Raw genomic sequence first — 18,741 nt, 5'->3', positions numbered from 1 at the left:
TGATTCACATAGGATAGTATTATATTTTTTTCTCTTCAGAACACAATTTGTCATAGAATGGATCATAAATAGTCTGAATGAACACTGAATAATTTTTTTAGATTATCGCCCTTATCTAAAAAGAACTTTGGTATAGATAAAAATTAGAATATCAAGTAAACAACTTCTTACAATACTGAAGCCTAGTTAATAAGAGAATTGCTATTGCTTGAATCAGTCATCGGCTGATGACTCATCTCTTAAATTAGGCCTCAACTACAGAGCAAAGAGATCCTTGCTTGGAGGGTTATGTATGATATAAGAGAAAGGAGGTCGCCATCAGTGAAAGGTCTTTCTTGTAGCCTTTAAGTGATAACTTTTCATGTTACTGGTATACTCCAGTAGGATTTTCTGGGGCCAGCTAAATCCACCTAGCATGAATTCCAAAATGCCACATCATAAGGTAGACTATTCACAGTTGGAGGTCTAGCCCTTAGTCCCATTTCCTCTCTCTGTTGATGTGTAGCTGCTGTAGGACACTCAGATCTCTATTATAGTCCACTCTGCTCTGTTCATTACCCAAGGAAATGGTTTCTCCACAGTTCTTGTTCTCAGTTTCTTACTAAGTTGTCAGTCATATTGCTTAAAACTTTGACCACCAAAATATCATTGCTCCCTAGCTTGGGAAAATGTATTTATACTGGCATTAAATGTATAATTCTTCAAAAATTAAAATATTAAATAAATTGAGAGATCAAAGTATCCATTAATTCATTTTCTACTAAATAATTGTTGAGCACCTCCTAATGTTTAATTTCCCCTTTCCTCTTTCCTAGTCTATGGAAATGGGCATTAGTATCTCCTTGCAAACTCAGACAAACTAATAGCTGAAGGGGGTAGTGGATTTATTTATAAAGTTATTAATTTATGTACTGCTTGGAGCAACATAAGTAATATCTTATTCCTAAAGGGCCTTTCAACTGGGCATGGTGGCTCACTCCCATAATCCCAGCACTGTGGGAGGCCAAGGCAGGAGGATCACTTGAGCCTGGGAGTTTGAGGTCAGCCTGGGCAACATAGTGAAACCCCATGTTTTTTCATTTAAAAAAAAATTAAAAATAAAACAGAGGGCCTTTCCATAGTTTTCACTGTAGTAGAATAAATAAATATCTGATTTGTCAGCAATATATGTGAAAGCAAGATCTTATGATAACCTCACCTGGGAAGTAAAAAATACCTGTATTTTGGTATGTTAACATATGGGTGATAGAACAAGCTGCAGAGGAGGCTAAAAATTTATTTTTAAAATATCAAAATATAGACCGGGCGCGGTAGCTCCCGCCTGTAATCCCAGCACTTTGGGAGGCCAAAGCAGGCAGATCATTTGAGCTCAGGAGTTTGAGACCAGCCTAGGCAATATGGCGAAACTGTATCTCTACAAGAAATACAAAAATTAGTGCCTGTTGTCCCAGCTACTTGTGGGGCTGAGGTGGGAGAATAGCTTGAGCCTGGGAGGTCAAGGCTGCAAGTGAGCTGTGATCACGTGACTGCTTTCCTGCCTGGGCGACAGACCCTGTGCCAAAAAAAAAAAAAAGAAAAGAAGAAGAAGGGCCAGGCATAGTGGCTCACACCTGGAATCCCAGCAGTTTGGGAGGCTGAGGTAGGAGGATTGCTTGAGCCCAGGGGCTCAAGACCAGCCTAGGAAACATGGTGAAACCCTGTCTCTACAAAAAAACACAAAAACTGTGTGTGTGGCAGCACAAACCTGTAGTCCCAGCTACTAGGGAGGATCACTTGAGCCTGCAAGGTCAAGGCTGCAGTGAGCCTAGATTGCACCACTGCACTCCAGCCTGGGTGACAGAGCGAGACTCTGTCTCCAAAAAAAAAAATACTACTAAAATATAAAAGTTGGGCTATTTCTATGTTTATAACACCTTTCCTTAATGAGAGCTGAATTTATAGGCTGTGTCATTCAAAATGTATAATAATTGAACCCAATGTTAAATATAACGCCAGACTCATTTCTCCTCTATTTGAGCATTTATCTATATGAACTTTAATCTACAGCCATTTAAACTGCTAATATTTAAATATACCCAAATTATTTCCTATAAAATTATAGGAAATTGTTTTTTAATGTTTTAATTTTTTAACTTATTTTTGAAATAATTTTAGACTTAACAAAAATATTGCAAAAATGGTACCAAAAAAATCCGTTATACCTTTCATCCAGATTCCTCAAATACTAACATCTTACATAATTACAGTATAATTATTTTTTTCAGGAAAACAACATTGATATAAAACTATTATCTGGCCGGGCGCGGTGGCTCAAGCCTGTAATCCCAGCACTTTGGGAGGCCGAGACGGGCGGATCACGAGGTCAGGAGATCGAGACCATCCTGACTAACACGGTGAAACCCCGTCTCTACTAAAAAATACAAAAAACTAGCGGGGCGAGGTGGTGGGCGCCTGTAGTCCCAGCTACTCGGGAGGCTGAGGCAGGAGAATGGCGTAAACCCGGGAGGTGGAGCTTGCAGTGAGCTGAGATCCGGCCACTGCACTCCAGCCTGGGCGACAGAGCGAGACTCCGTCTCAAAAAAAAAAAAAAAAAAAAAAAAAAGAAAAAAAAAAACTATTATCTAATTTACACATACATTCCCACTGCTGTCTCTTTTCTGGCCCAGTTTCCAATCCAGAGTCACATGGTGTACTTGGTTTCATATCTCCTTGGCTTCAGCCAGTCTGTGACAGTTTCTTAGTCTTTGTTGACCTTGTGACTTATGAAGAGTACTGCCCGTTTATTTTGTAGAATGTCCTTTAGTTTGGGTTTGTCTGATGCTTCCTCACAATTCAATTCAGGTTATGTATTTTGGTTCCGAATACCTCAGAAACAACATCGTGTCATCCTCGGTGTGTCATATTTGTTCCCATTACTGATTATGTTAACTTTGATCACTTGGCTAAGGTGCAGTCTGCCTGGTTTGCTCACTGTAAAGTTACTGTTTTTCCTATTGTCATTTTTACTAGGAGATTCTCTGGGACCGTGTAAATAACCTGTTTTTCAATATGATTACAAGGTCCCAGAGTATCTCCCTTTCACCCACAAATTTTAGCATCCACATAAATACCCAAAGACAAATAATGAAACAAATACCATTCGTTGAATCAGTCATCAGCTGATTATTCATCTCTTAAATTAGGCCTCATCTTCAGGACAAGGAGTAAAATGTTTAGTAGTCTTAAACGTTTGAATTTCAAGAAACAAAATAAAAGGAGCACATAATTTGAATATATGAATTATTTTGGAACAAAGAATTAAATTGTTTGTTATATGCAAATAAATACATAAAAAACAACCAAGAAAACCTCATAAAAATCCCCAGAATTATGGGATAAAAATTTAAAAATAAAGTGCAATCCCAATAAGACTTTAGTGTTGACCATTCATTAGAAAAAAAGCCTACTGCAATAGTCCTGTCAACAAAAAAAGAAGAAATTGATAAAATAAAAAAGCCAACTATTAGAAGAGTTTAGGGCCGGGTGCGGTGGTTGGCCAGGCACAGCGACTCATGCCTGTAATCCCAGCACTTTGGGAGGCTGAGACAGGCAGATCACCTGAGGTCTGGAGTTTGAGACCAGCCTGGCCAACATGGTGAAACCCTGTCTCTATTAAAACTACAAAAATTATCCAAGTGTGGTGGCACACACCTGTAGTCCTAGCTACTTGGGAGATGAGACAGGAGAATTGCTTAAACGCAGAAGGCAGGGGTTGCAGTGAGCAGAGATTGCACCATTGCACTCCAGCCTAGGTGACAAGAGTGAAATGCTGTCTCAAAAAATAAAAAAGGAGTTTAGGAGGCAAAAAAATTTTTAAAAAGTAAGTAACAGGCCAAATGTGGTGGCTAACGCGTGTAATCCCAGAATTTTGGGAGGCTGAGGTGGGCGGATCACCTGAGGTCAGGAGTTCGAGACCAGCCTGGCCAACATGGTGAAACCCTGTCTCTATTAAAAACACAGATGAAAAAAATTAACTGGGTGTGGTGGTGTGCGCTTGTAATCCCAGCTACTTGGGAGGCTAAGGCAGGCTAGAACCTGGGAGTCAAAGGTTGCAGTGAGCTGAGATCGCACCATTGCACTCCAGCCTGGGGAACAAGAGCAAAACTCCATCTCAAAAAAAAAGAATGAATCAATATAGTCATTCCTTGGTGTATGTGGGGGATTGATTCGGGGGCAGTATGCCAAAATCTGCACATAATCAAGTTCTGCAGTATAGGAACAGTTGGTCCTACCTTTTAGTAAGGTTTTGCGTCCTGCTAATACTGTATTTTCCGTCAATTTGGTTGAAAAAAAATCAGTATATAAGTGGACCTGTGCATTCCAAACCTGTGTTAAGGGTCACCTGTATATTGGATTCCAAAAATACATTGTTTCCATAATCAACATTAAACTCAATATTTGAATGATTTCTCTGGACTTTCTAAGTATTGAAAAGTACTTATTAGGAGGAAAGTTTTTAACTACATCAGTAGCAGAAGAGCGAATACTAAAAATTATAAGTTCTAATTATTAAATATATGTCAAGACATCGAGAAAAGCAAATCACTGTTTTAAAATTCTGGATATGAGTTCTTGATATATATTTATTCTTCAGTTAATTGAATTTTATGATTGATGCTTGACTAATAACCTTAGGAATGAAAGTATAGCATTCATCATGTGGAAGTGTACTATAATATCTCATACATAAGCCTCACTTTGCAAAATAAATGTATAGCAAGAAAGTTATTAAATTGGATTTTTGTAACTTGATTTATATTTTCAATGCAGTAGGAGAACTTAGGTAAACTGGTAGAGCAAATAACTTTCTTAAAGAAAATTACTGCTTATGCATTCAGTATTTACTGAGTGCCTACTGTTTAGTTCATAGTAGGTGCTGAAGAATTTCATAATGAATAAAATGCCTTCTCCTAACCTCAAGAAGTTCACAGACTAGTGGATGAGACAAACACATAAATTATATTTTCTTTTTCTTTTTCTTTTTTGAGACAGTCTTGCTCTGTCATCCAGGTTGGAGTGCAGTGGCACGATCTTGGCTCTCTGCAACCTCCACCTCCTAGGTTCAAGCAATTCTCCTGCCTCGGCCTCCCAAGTAGCTGGGATTACAGGCACCCGCCACCATGCCCAGCTAATTTTTGTATTTTTAGTATAGACAGGGTTTTACCATGTTGGCCAGGCTGGTCTCGAACTCCTGACCTCAGGTGATCCACTCGCCTCAGCCTCCCAAAGTGCTGGAATTACAGGCGTGAGCCACCGTGTCCAGCCTTATAAATTATTTTCATACCACATAGAAAGCATAATGATAAGAATATGCATACTCTACCGTGTTTGTTGTTATGGAAATAAGAAAAGCAATTAACTCAATCTGAGTAGAGTTAGGGGTGTGGGGCCTATCAACAAAGGTTTCCTAAGGGAGGTGATAGCTGAGCAGTCTTTAAAATGAGTAGAAGTTAGCAAGGCAGAAAAAAAGATTATATTCCCAGCAGAGGTGACATCAGAGGCTCGTAACTGATCAACTTGGGTTTGTGCATGGAATTGCAAACCAATTAGTATTCCTAGAGCATGAAGAAAAGGTAGGGTAGCTGAGATTGGGAAGATTGAGCAAGGGCCAGATCATGGTGGGCCTTGTATGTACCACATTAAGGCTCTTGGACTTTATTCTAGGGTAGTGAAAAGCAGTTGAGGATGATTAAGCAGGATAGTGGTATTGTCATGTGTTTGTGTGTGTAGATTTCCCTAGCAGCCTTGGGGGAAAGTGATTTGAAGGAGACAGCTGACTGCAGGCAGACCAAGTAGGAGATTGGGAGTATCCAACAGAGATAAAACTAATGCATGAAATAGGGAAGTGGTGGTGGGTCAGAGCCGGTGACAAATTCCAGAAATATTTAGGAGCAAAATGGTCAGAATTTAGGGATTAATTAGATGGGAAGATGAGAGACAGAAACATCTGACAAGTCCCTAGTTTCTAGTCTGCATGAGTAGGTAGCTAATGTGACACAAAGATAGAAAATACAGAAACATGAGCAAATTTGTCCACTGTTCTCTAGCCCACCACCCAACATCTACCTACTTCCTCTGTCTCAGCAGACAACCCTGCCTCCTCTTTCATCAGGAAAATTGAGGACATCATAATTATCTCTCTTAACTAGCTGCTCTAACATGTACCTACTCTCTATCTGGTCCCTCACGCATCCTTATCTCTTTCCAAGCTCTCAAACATTGAGTGATCTTTCCTGGCTCAAGTAAAGCCCACCACCTATGCATCCCATCTGCTTCTAGGACCTTGTTCCATGCATTACTTTCTTGCTCTCCTTTATTCTGTACTTCTTCATCCATTATTGCTTTATCGCCTTCTCTTCAAAACTTTCAGAATCCTTGTCTATACTCATTGTAATCACTTCCTTACTTCTCAACCCATTGCAGTTTGACTAACAGACTTCCCAACACACATATATACATATATACAAACCAAGTATCTGAGTCTAATGAAATTTTTTTGATCCTTAAAGTTTCATATTTTAGATCTATGGTTCCTTGACGGAGGCACTGTGGGACATCACAAACTTTTTTGTTTTAAAATATTTAAAATTTTTTAAAATATTTAAAAAATATTTTAAATATTTACGGGAAACACTGATACTTGACATCTGTCATGCCCCGTGCAAACTGCAAGTTCAAAGTAGTACAGTTTCAACATTAGATCACCCTGCATTTATTTCAACAATGTCAGGACTTTGTGAAGCTGGGTTTTCCATGGTTGCCATGATAAAATGCATGTACTGCACAAAAATCAGTGTGGAATAGGAAATGACACTGACTGTGTCCACGAATTCCAAGGTTTGAGAAGTTGTATAGTGCTCAGCAGGTGCACACATGCTATTAAATACTTGTGATTAGTTAAGAATGAAATAGGAATATGATTTTTTCTTTTAGTGTCTATTATTTTTTAAGTCACTTTTAAGCTGTTAGGACATAGATACTTACTAGGTTGTTTACACCTAATGACTTTAAAAATTGAACTGTTAAGCATTTCTTTTAGCTTGGGAGATACTGAAAAATTTACAGGAACACTAAAGGTGCTGAGAACCTCTGACCTACACCTTAGCTTCCCAGTATTGACCCCTTGGCTTTCACCATTACCAAAACACAGGGACCTGTAGACATCCAAGACCAAGACAGTATAAATGTGCCCTTGAACAAATCATACTTCATTTTGTTAATTTGTGGGGATCAATAAAATTAGAAAGATAGTCCTTTCACATGAAAGTTACATTTGAGAATAGCTTCATATATTTTATTTTAATACGTTGACTAAAACCTTTTTTTTTTTTTTTTTGAGACAACGTCTCATTGTCACCCAGGCTGAAGTGCAGTGCGTGATCCCAGCTCACTGCAGCCTCAACTTCCTGGACTCAAGTGATCCTCCTGCTTCAACCTCCTGAGTAGCTGGGACTACAGGCATGCACCACCATGTCCAGCTAATTTTTGTATTTTTTGTAGAGATGGGTTTTCACCATATCGTGTAGGCTGGTCTCAAACTCTGGACTCAAGCGATCCACCTACCTCAGCCAACTAAAGTGCTGGGATTACAGGCATGAGCCACCACACCCAGCTGTATGGCACTCTAAAATTGTTTGGGCACATGATATATATGGGCTTAATGTCAACCAAATTTGAGTCCAACCTGTACCATTTCCTATCTAGTGTCAGCTAGCTTTATGCAAGTCATAGAACCTTTCTCACGATTTCCTTTTTTTCCTTCATAAAATTGGCCTAACATGGGGAAGGAGGACTGGAAGACTTTCTCATGCTCTAAGAATTATACCTGCTTATATTTCTAAAAGAGAAATATTAAGTATTCAAATGCTATCAATAATAAATATTTTAAGCATACCATAATTATCATCATCATTGCTAGTTTTTCTAGCCCCTCAGATTCTGCATATTATCTTAAATTACTAAATTATCACTGAATCATTAGTCATTGCCAGTGCTAGATCCTGTCCAAGGCAAATATAGTCCTCAAAACATAGTCCTGGTCCCTGTATGTTATATAATTTTAGAATAATGTCATATAAATCATATGGTACATGTATACATAGTAAAATATATATTTAGGTTTTGTGTTTTAACTAATATCTATTTACTCTAGTATTTGTTAACCATAGTGTTATGGAAAAACTTAAGCTCTGAAGTGAGACAGAGCTTGGCTGAGAACTCAGCATTGCCTTTACAAGCTGTGCAGCTAAAGTGCAATTTCACAAATGCCAATGAGAGAATAATGAACTCCTCAGAGTTGTTGTGGGGGTTGATGATGACCCATGCAAAGTGCTTATGTATCATGTATATAAAAGGCGTTGAACAAATGTTAGTTTTTATCCCCAGCAGTAAGAAGCAATGAAAGCAGGATTTGGGCATATTTGTGCTGAAAATTAAAAGATTCTATCAGGATATAAAGAAATGGTTTAAGCAGGTTGTAAAGAATCCAGGATAAGAGTGACTGATTTTAAGATGAATTAAATGGTATTTGTTACATTTAATTCATACTAGTGAAAATATTTCAATGGTACTGGTTGTTCTAGGCAGCACTTTATGAAAAAAATGAGTTATGATACATGTCTATTCCTTTAATGATAACTTTTTTTAAATACAGTTTAAACAAGAGAGTAGGCTGGGTGCGGTGGCTCATACCTGTAATCCCAGCACTTTGGAAGGCCAAGGAAGGTGAATCATTTGAGGTCAGGAATTCAAGACCAGCCTGGCCAACATGGCGAAACCCTGTCTCTACTAAAAATACAAAAATTAGCTGGGCATGGTGGCATGCACCTGCAGTCCCAGCTACTCAGGAGCTGAAGTACGAGAATTGAACCCAGGAGGTGGAGGCTGCTGTGAGCTGAGATCATGCCACTGCACTCCAGCCTGGGCAACAGAGTAAGACTCTGTCTCAAAAAAAAAAAGAAGTAATACAACAAATTCCCATTTACTCAAAACTAACAAATTTCATCTCTCTGTCATATTTGCTTCAGATATTTAACTTTCCTGTTAAAAGAATTAAATACTTTCAATAAGGGTAAAGCTCCCTTTATACTGTTTTCTAGTCCCTTTCCTCTTCCTTCCTCCTCAGATAGAATCGCTATTATGAATTTGATGTGGATCCTCTCATTCAAATTTTTATATTAATACTGATCCTAAATATATATGTGTAAATAATTTTTATGACTATACTTTCAAGTTTATGTATAATTATATTTTGTGAGTGTCCTAATCCTTGCTTTTTTTAACATTATATTTTTGAGATATAACATTCATGGAATGTTTATAATGCCATTCTTCATTTCTCAATTTGTCAACACTTTCTCATCCATTGATTCAGATGAAGAGTGTAATAGCAGCTCACACTATAAAAGGGTTGAGAACTACTGACTTTAAATACCTTTCTGGTTTGAACTACACCATTATTTTAAGAGTTCCATGCTATTATATTTTTTTGCTTAAGAGTTTAAATTCTAACCAGCATTTATTTTCATTGTGGTTAAAACAACAACAGAAAAAAAGGTCAGGCATGGTGGTTCATGCCTGTAATCCCAGTACTTTGGGAGACTGAGGTAGATGGATTGCTTCAGCCAAGGAGTTCAAGACCAGCATGGGCAACATGGTAAAACCCCATCTCTACAAAAAATTAGCTGCATGTAGTGGTGCACACCTGTAGTCTCAGCTACTCGGGAGGCTGAGGTGGGAGGATCACCTGAGCCAGGGAAGTTGAGGCTGCAATGAGCAAAGATTGCACCACTGCACTCCAGCCTGAGCCACAAGAGTTGAGACACTGCCTCAAAAAAAAAAAAAAATCACATTTTGTATTATGTGCAAATTGATCTGTCTACAACCAAAGCTTACCATTAATCTACAGCTATGCCCCATCATTCAAACTTGTTCAAAAGAAATTGTATTATAGAAATTATACTTCTAGAAAGAATATGGATTAAATCTCATTGTAGATTTTGTATAAAATGATGAACTTCTGATACCAAATACCTTTGTTCAGGCTTTGTCTCTTGTTTTTGTTGTGTTGTTTTTAACAGCTTCATCACTGGTCCAGCTGTAATACCTGGGTACTTCTCTGTTGATGTGAATAATGTGGTACTCATTTTAAATGGAAGAGAAAAAGCAAAGATCTTTTATGCCACCCAGTGGTTACTTTATGCACAAAATTTAGTGCAAATTCAAAAACTCCAGCATCTTGCTGTTGTTTTGCTCGGAAATGAACATTGTAATAATGAGTGGATAAACCCATTCCTCAAAAGAAATGGAGGCTTCGTGGAGCTGCTTTTCATAATATATGACAGCCCCTGGATTAATGACGTGGATGTTTTTCAGTGGCCTTTAGGAGTAGCAACGTAAGTAAAAATATGATGAAACATTCTTAGGCCCTAACACCTGAATTTCTGAACCAGGAAGACTTATTCAAAATTGTAATAAATTTAGTTCTTCCGGGATTATTGAGGCCAGGTCCAGTCTTTCTCAGTGATAAAAATAGGGTGTGGTTGCATCCTTCAATAACAATTATGATGTTTTTAAGAGTATTTTATTCTTTAATGAGGAGATGAGTTACTTTTTTTCTTTTAAAACCCCAAGGCATAGAGTGGATTTTTCAAGCTCATTAGGAGTGCCATAAAAAGATACTTAGCAGAGAAATGGCAGATAGACTTTTTAAAAAAACAATGGTAGTATCTATTTATAGTAAAAAAAAAAAAGGCATTATTATAATATCAGGAATTTACTGTACCATTGTGTTTGAGACTGGCTGAATTTATACAAATCCCTTCTATAAAAGGAGGGATTAATTAAATGATAGCTAAGGTTTCTCAAGATACAGTCTTTTATGTCAGGCGCAGTGGCTCACTGCCTGTAATCCCAGCACTTTGGGAGGCCAAGGTATGCAGATTGCTTGAGTCCAGGAGTTCAAGAACATCCTGGGCAACATGGCAAAACCCTCTCTCTACCAAAAAAAAAAAAAATCAAAAAGTATCCAGGCATGGTGGCATAGACTCCTGTATGGCACTTGTAGTCCTGGCTACTCATGAGGTTGAGGTGGGAGGATCACTTAAGTCCAGGAGATTGAGCTGAGATGAGATTGCACCACTGCACTCCAGCCTGGGCAACAGAGTGAAATGAGAGTGTCTCTCAAAAAAAACAAAAAACAAAAAGATACAGTCTTTCTCCAACTATAAAATGAAAAACATATTTTTATCTTTCTGTTAATAGGATTTTTTTTTTTTTTTTTTTTTGAGACAGAGTCTCGCTCTGTCGCCTGGGCTGGAGTGCAGTGGCCAGATCTCAGCTCACTGCAAGCTCTGCCTCCCGGGTTTATGCCATTCTCCTGCCTCAGCCTCTGGAGTAGCTGGGACTACAGGCGCCCGCCACCTCGCCTGGCTAGTTTTTTTTTTGTATTTTTAGAGACGGGGTTTCACCGTGTTAGCCAGGATGGTCTCCATCTCCTGACCTCGTGATCCGCCTGTCTCGGCCTCCCAAAGTGCTGGGATTACAGGCTTGAGCCACTGCGCCCGGCTCATAGGATGTTTTTAATTAAGAGCAAGTTGACTTTAAGGTAAGTTGCCACTAGTATATAAACCTCCTGAGAGCAGGGATTTTTCTCTCTTTTGTTCACTGCTGTATCCACAGAGCCTAAAACAGCACCTGCACAGAGTAGACATTCTGTATTTGTTGAGTGGATGAATTATGAAAAATCTCACTAACATGATTTTTGAATCATACATTCATTATTCATTATTCTGTCACTGGTTGCTGGATGTGGCCTTAGACTGCTGCCTAGTTAGCGATACAGATGTCACTGGCACATCTGTGCCAGTAATGAGATGTATTATCAGGCCTACTCCTATAATATCCTGACTCAGTAGGTTTGGGGTAGGGTCAGACAAAAAGGTTTTTGTTAAGTAAAGCCAGGGTTAAGACCCTCTTAAAAATCTATTTTTTGAGCAGAGCCTGCATTTGTAAAATGTTTTCATACAGTATAAGATGGAACCTCTTGGTAATCATGGTATTGTTTCACTAGGCCAGTATATTTCTTATATAGGTCAGTGGTTCTCAACCAGGGGCAATTTTGCTGACCAGGAGGCATTTGGCAGTGTCTGGAGACTTTTTTTTTTTTTTTTTTTTGACGAAGTCTTGCTCTGTCATCCCAGCTGAAGTTCAGTGGTACAATCTCGGCTCACTGCAACCTCTGCCTCCCGGGTTCAACCAGTTCTCCTGCCTCAGCCTCCCAAGTAGCTGGGATTACAGGTGGGCACCACCACTCCTGGCTAATTTTGTATTTTCTGTAGAGAGGGGTTTCACCATGTTGGCCAGGCTGGTCTCAAATTCCTGACTTTAAGTGATCTGCCTGCCTCAGCCTCCCAAAGTGTTGGGATTTCAGGCATGAGCCACTGTGCCTGGCCTGGAGACATTTTTGATTGTCACAACTGGAGGAAAGAGGTTGTCACAACTGGTATCTAGCAGATAGAGCCCAGGGGTGCAGCTGAGCACCCCACAATGTATAGGACAGCCTCCACAAGAAAAAATTAACCCAAAATGTCAGTAATGCTGAGGTTAAGAAACCCTGTTATATACTAACTGTTAGGTAAAATTTTGTTCTCGTGTGAAGGTTATATTTCAGGTACACATTTTTAATCCCTGGGATTTCCAAATGCTTATAAAAATAGGTAACTTTTCCTGTATGGCATACCATGTTTTTTTTAGCTGTCAGTTTGTTTTAATCTACTTGAAAAGCCCTTGGGATTAATTTATCAGAGCCCTTTGCAATAGCGAAATATAAAATCTTTCCTTTTTTATAAATTGACAAATAGTAATTGTATATGTTAATGGGGTACAAATGATGTTTTGAAATATGTTTACAATGTAGAATGCTTAAATCAGACTAACAAATCCATCACCTTATATACTTAACAATTGTTGTGGTAAAAACATAAAATCCGCTGTTTTAGCAATTTTGAAATATACAGTGCATTATTATTTATTATAGTCACCCTATTCTGTGTGATAGATCACTAAAGCTTATTCCTCCTGTCCAACTGAAACTTCATACCCTTTGATCAACATCTTCCTTTTCCCCATCCATCTGCCTCCCCTGGAGCATTCTGTAATCTTTTCATCACCTGGCTAAAATGTTGCTTAAATCACGATCATCACGAATACAGAAGAGTCTTTATAATTTGAAGGTTTTGAATGTAACATGCCTAACAGCTGCAGATGAGTAATGCAAGTTAAAGAATGTCAAAAACAAAGAACTTTAGGCACAAAATCTCTGTGACAATTTTATAAGAGATGTCAATGTGAAATTCATTTTTTTAAGTTACTAGATTCAGAGAGTTTTCCAAAGTATGCATGGAAAATTACAATTTGAGATTTAGAAATCACATTTTAAATTTTATGTACTTCTTGCTACCTAAGAGGTTGGGTTAGGGGGATTTTTTGCCAATTCTATATCATATATTAATTCATGTGTATTTATTTTTAGAGATATAAGGAATTTTCCTGTGGTGGAGATATATTAATTCATGTGTATTTATTTTTATAGATACAGGAATTTTCCTGTGGTGGAGGCAAGTTGGTCAATGCTGCATGATGAGAGGCCATATTTATGTAATTTCTTAGGAACGATTTATGAAAATTCATCCAGACAGGCACTAATGAACATTTTGAAAAAAGATGGGAACGATAAGCTTTGTTGGGTTTCAGCAAGAGAACAGTAAGTTCTATGCTTATTTAATTCATTCATTTTGTTGTCCAGTCTGAGAGTTGCTTTATGTAGAAACACAGGTTTCCAAAGAGGCATGGGTAACTCTGTGTACCAGTCTTTTCCCAGAGGATACATTAGTAATTAAAACTGTGAAGAGACTGGGTTGTACACATTTAAAATACGGAGAACCTCCTGTGACTAGTCCATCTGGAAGAGGAACACTGGCAACTGTCATTTGCAAATTTCAGTTGTTAGGGTTTCCTCAGTAATATTTGTTAGTCACACAAGAGATTATAAATGCTAACGAGATACTTAGGTTCATCCCTGAGATGATGTGCAATGGACCAATTCAGTGTTCCAAGACTGGTGTGCAACACCCCTCACAAATTCAGGAATTCAGGAATCTGACACCATCTTCAGGACACGGACATTGTATTCTTCCTCTGTGAATCCCCAGATCTAACATAGGACCTTGCACCAAGTCAGCCTAGGATAAATGGTGAGTGGATGAATGGTTGGATAGGGAGACTTGATAGGGTTAAATTTCTTCTTTTGTGTAGTAACCAGGAAACAGGTATTCATGGTGTGAAGGAAGTAAATTTGCAATCATTTATTTTGTTTTTAAACAGGCAAGTCAAGTTTTCGAATAAAGCATAATGCAGAGTCATCAGGGAAGTAATGCCTTAAAAAATGTCCTTTAGGTCTGGAATTTTACTTTTTAAATGATAACAGGTACTCTTTATTGCTAATGTAACCATATCATATTCGTTCAGTCAGTGTTTACCAAGCAATTGCTCTACGCCAGAAACTGTTTACCCACAGTAAATACAGCAGTGAACAAAACAAAGTCCATGCCTTCCTGGCACTTAAATGCTTGTTGGAGGAGACAAGCAAGTAAAATATATTGTGTGTCAGAAGATGATAAATGCCCTGTAAAAAGTTAAGCAGAAGAATGGCATAGAGAGGGCTTGGGTGTTGGTGGTGGAGCATTTGCTATTTTGGAAGAGCCAAGGAAGGCATTCATTAGAAGGTTTCATTTATGCACAGGCCTTAAGAATGTGCACGGGTGAGTCTTGTGTATATTTGGGACAGGACTATTCCAGACAGAGGGAAGAGTGAAAGCCCTGAGGCAGGAGTGTGCTTACTATGTTACAGGAACAACAGGGCCAGTATGTCTGGAGTAGAATGAATGAGGACAGTATAAAATAACAAAGGTTATTATGGGAATAATTCTTGTAACTCCTCTGATACCATTTAGCCAGAAGTTGAGTAGATGTTTTCCTTGTTTCTCATTGTTGCTTCTAGACTATTCTCCCCTTTCCCTCCCTAATAATCCCAATTTTGAATCTCATGTCAGCAGACAAAACCATCCATCACCCTTACTCTCTGAAATCATGCACTTACCCTTGGGTTTATCCCCCTACTTCTTCGAAGAGTTTAGCTCCTGGTACTCTCTAACTCTGTCTGACACTACTCTGTTCTCAATTCTTGGTGACTGCCAAATCTGCATAGATGGTCTTTCTATCATTTTGGTCTTTGCAGTTCCTTCACCTTCCCTCCTCCAATGATCTGGGCTTCCACCCAACCTCAGCCATTCTCTCTCATGGTCATTTCCTAGACTTGGTCATTACATATACTGTACCTTCTGAACATGATCTCAAGTCCCAGCATCTCTTTCTACAACCACCATCATCTCTCATTCCAGCTCATTCCCTGTAATAATCTGACTCTGACAGTTCAGCTGCCCTTAGAATCTGTTGTTCCTACTGCCCTTCTGTTGTCCTTCACTCCCCTCTCTTCATTTTATTCTTTACCCAACTTAAATTTCATTGTCAATCATAATTGCCTATACTTTCAGCTCCCTTTTCCCCTAATCTGGCAAACCATAACTCTGGTTAAATCCAGCTGTCTTCCTACTCCATGCCTGCACCCATACAGCTAAACATAATTGGAGAAAGGTGCTAATTGACCTTGATTTAAACACATGACTTAACCTCAGGTGCCCAGCAGTCTTATATTTCCCTTGTCCATATATTCTCCCACTCTCCTAGAAGACTGTTTTATACCTTCTTCTTTCTCCACTCTTAACACCTCTGCCTTTCTTAGTTTATGACCCTATTGCTTATTTCACTGAGAATAATCAAGAGAAATCTTTTTTTTTTTTGAGACTTTCACTCTTGTTGCCCAGGCTGGAGTGCAGTGACACATTCTCGGCTCACTGCACCCTCCGCCTCCCAGGTTCAAGCGATTCTCCTGCCCTAGCCTCCCAAGTAGCTGGGATTACAGGTGCCCACCACCACACCCAGCTAATTATTGTATTCAGTAGAGATGGGGTTTTACCTTGTTGGCCAGGTTGGTCTCGAACTTGACCTCAGGTGATTCACCCGCCTCAGCCTCACAAAGTGCTGGGATTACAGGCATGAGCCACCGCGCCCAGCCACATCTATCTTTCTTTACTGATCTTTCAGCTTCTACCCTTGCCCCTGTACAGTCCATTCTCAACACAGTAGCCAGATTGATTCTGATGAAACCTACATCAGGTCGTGTCACCCCATGATCAAAAGCCTGCATGATAGAGTCCGGTGTGACCATTCAGACTTTATCTTCTGTGCCTGCTTCCTCAGTTACCCTACCTCAGCCACCCTGGCTTCCCTGCAGCTCCTTGAGCGTGCCAGGCACATGCTGTCTCATGGCCTTCACTCTTGCTTGCTCTTTTATCCCCCAAGATCTACATGGCTTGCTCCTTCATTCCCAACTCTGTGCTCAGATGCTGCCGCAGTGAGACAGTCCCTCATCACCTATTTAAGATTGCAACCCTATCCCTCAGAAACTCCTGCTCTACTTACTCCTGTGCTTTTTTCTCATAGTATTCTACCCCATCTAAATAATCTACTGACTTCACTTGGTCACTATCCATCTCCACCACTAGAACTAGAATATATGCTCCATGAGGGTAAGGTAGGGAAGAGAGGACCTAGCACTCCGAAAGTATAGGCTGAATTATCATTATCCATTCAGAAGTGTTACGGTGACTACTGGATTTTATAAATGTACAACTGTAAAATGTTCAAATTCTTCAACATTTTTAAGAAATCTATTTGGGCCAGGATTTTGGATATCTCTTATGCCTATCATCTCTGTAAGTTTCACCATTTCCTGAAACTGATTTTATTAAAAGATAAGGTATTTCTGTTCACAAAATACATACTTAGTAAAGTGAAAACTACAGTTGTTTTTCTGATTTTTTAGCTGGCAGCCTCAGGAAACAAATGAAAGTCTTAAGAATTACCAAGATGCCTTGCTTCAGAGTGATCTCACATTGTGCCCAGTCGGAGTAAACACAGAATGCTATCGAATCTATGAGGCTTGCTCCTATGGCTCCATTCCTGTGGTGGAAGACGTGATGACAGCTGGCAGCTGTGGGAATACATCTGTGCACCACAGTGCTCCTCTGCAGTTACTCAAGTCCATGGGAGCTCCCTTTATCTTTATCAAGAACTGGAAGGAACTCCCTGCTGTTTTAGAAAAAGAGAAAACTATAATTTTACAAGAAAAAATTGAAAGAAGAAAAATGTTACTTCAGTGGTATCAGCACTTCAAGGCAGAGCTTAAAATGAAATTTAGTAATATTTTAGAAAGTTCATTTTTAATGAAAAATAAAAGCTAACTTAATTATCTTTTTGAGCTAAGATGTGATTTTTAAAATCATTTTGACTACTGAGTGTATAAATGTGTTTTTGTGTGTGTATTTATAGATGTTCCTTAAGGTAGCCTTGAAAATGTAGTTAAACTGTTACTGAGATTCACTTCTACAGAGTTGAATAAGTCAACATTTACCAACTATTCTCACTGATGCATACCCATTCTATAAAATGGGGGCTTCACGGGCTGGGGTTATTGAAACAGTTGCAGAGATGGGGATATGTCGGTCAAAGGATACAAAATTTCAGTTACACAGGAGGAATAAGTTCACGAAATCTGTTATACAACGTCATGACTATAGTTAATGACAATATATTGCATTTTTGAAAAATGCTAAGATTGGATGTTAAGTGTTCTCACCACAGAACTGTGAGGTAATGCATATGTTAATTAGCTGTAGTCAATCAACTATATATATACTTCAAAACATATTGTACATGATAAATCATACTATTTTATCTGTCAATTTATAAATAACTATCAGAATACAAATAAACCCACTCTAGGACACAGCATTATGTAGTTGAAAGGCCATGTTTTGGAGTCAGACAAAATCTGTGTTAAAACATTGCCTCTGTACCTTCTAACCAAGGACCTTGAGCAAGCCACCTAAGCACTCTGAGTCTTACTTCCTTTTGTTATAAAATGAAGATAATTTATCTTCACAGGTTTGGTTGTAAATATGAAATGAAATATAAAGTACCTCATGTGTGTGTGTTACACACTAGGCACATACACTAGGTACTTTATGTGTGTGTACACACACGTAACTAAAATAGTGATTTTTTTTTTTTTTTTTTTGAGATGGAGTCTCGCTGTGTCGCCCAGGCTGGAGTGCAGTGGCGCGATCTCGGCTCACTGCAAGCTCCGCCTCCCGGGTTTACGCCATTCTCCCGCCTCAGCCTCCGAGTAGCTGGGACTACAGTAGGCGCCCGCCACTGCGCCCGGCTAGTTTTTTGTATTTTTTAGTAGAGACGGGGTTTCACCGTGTTAGCCAGGAGGGTCTCGATCTCCTGACCTCGTGATCCGCCCGCCTCGGCCTCCCAAAGTGCTGGGATTACAGGCAAAATAGTGATTTTTTTTTTTTTTTTTTTTGAGTCGGAGTCTCGCTCTGTCGCCCAGGCTGGAGTGCAGTGGCCGGATCTCGGCTCACTGCAAGCTCGGTCTCCCGGGTTTACACCATTCTCCTGCCTCAGCCTCCCGAGTAGCTGGGACTACAGGTGCCTGCCACCTCACCCGGCTAGTTT

At 39.2% G+C, this 18,741-nt stretch overlaps 1 protein-coding gene across 12 annotated transcripts in view; it reads left to right on the top strand.

Moving 5' to 3' along the window:
* The window catches only part of RXYLT1 (ribitol xylosyltransferase 1), a 31,933-nt gene extending 14,452 nt beyond the window's left edge, over positions 1-17,481 (top strand). For 10 of the 12 annotated variants that reach the window (XM_033221402.1, XM_033221411.1, XM_033221406.1 and 7 more), the window contains 3 exons: positions 10,119-10,433; positions 13,631-13,801; positions 17,042-17,476. In XM_033221402.1, coding sequence (XP_033077293.1) covers positions 10,119-10,433; positions 13,631-13,801; positions 17,042-17,459 — 904 coding nt within the window. In that variant the 3' untranslated portion in view covers positions 17,460-17,476. Of the gene's footprint in view, positions 1-10,118; positions 10,434-13,630; positions 13,802-17,041 lie in introns of all 12 variants that reach the window. The other 2 variants (XM_033221403.1, XM_033221405.1) reach the window with 2 other exon arrangements.
* The last annotated feature ends 1,260 nt before the right edge of the window (positions 17,482-18,741 follow it).

Source organism: Trachypithecus francoisi, unplaced genomic scaffold (assembly GCF_009764315.1).
Source record: "Trachypithecus francoisi isolate TF-2019V2 unplaced genomic scaffold, Tfra_2.0 Lachesis_group11, whole genome shotgun sequence".
Taxonomy (NCBI): domain Eukaryota; kingdom Metazoa; phylum Chordata; class Mammalia; order Primates; family Cercopithecidae; genus Trachypithecus; species Trachypithecus francoisi.
This window is presented reverse-complemented; position numbering and strand designations above follow the sequence as displayed.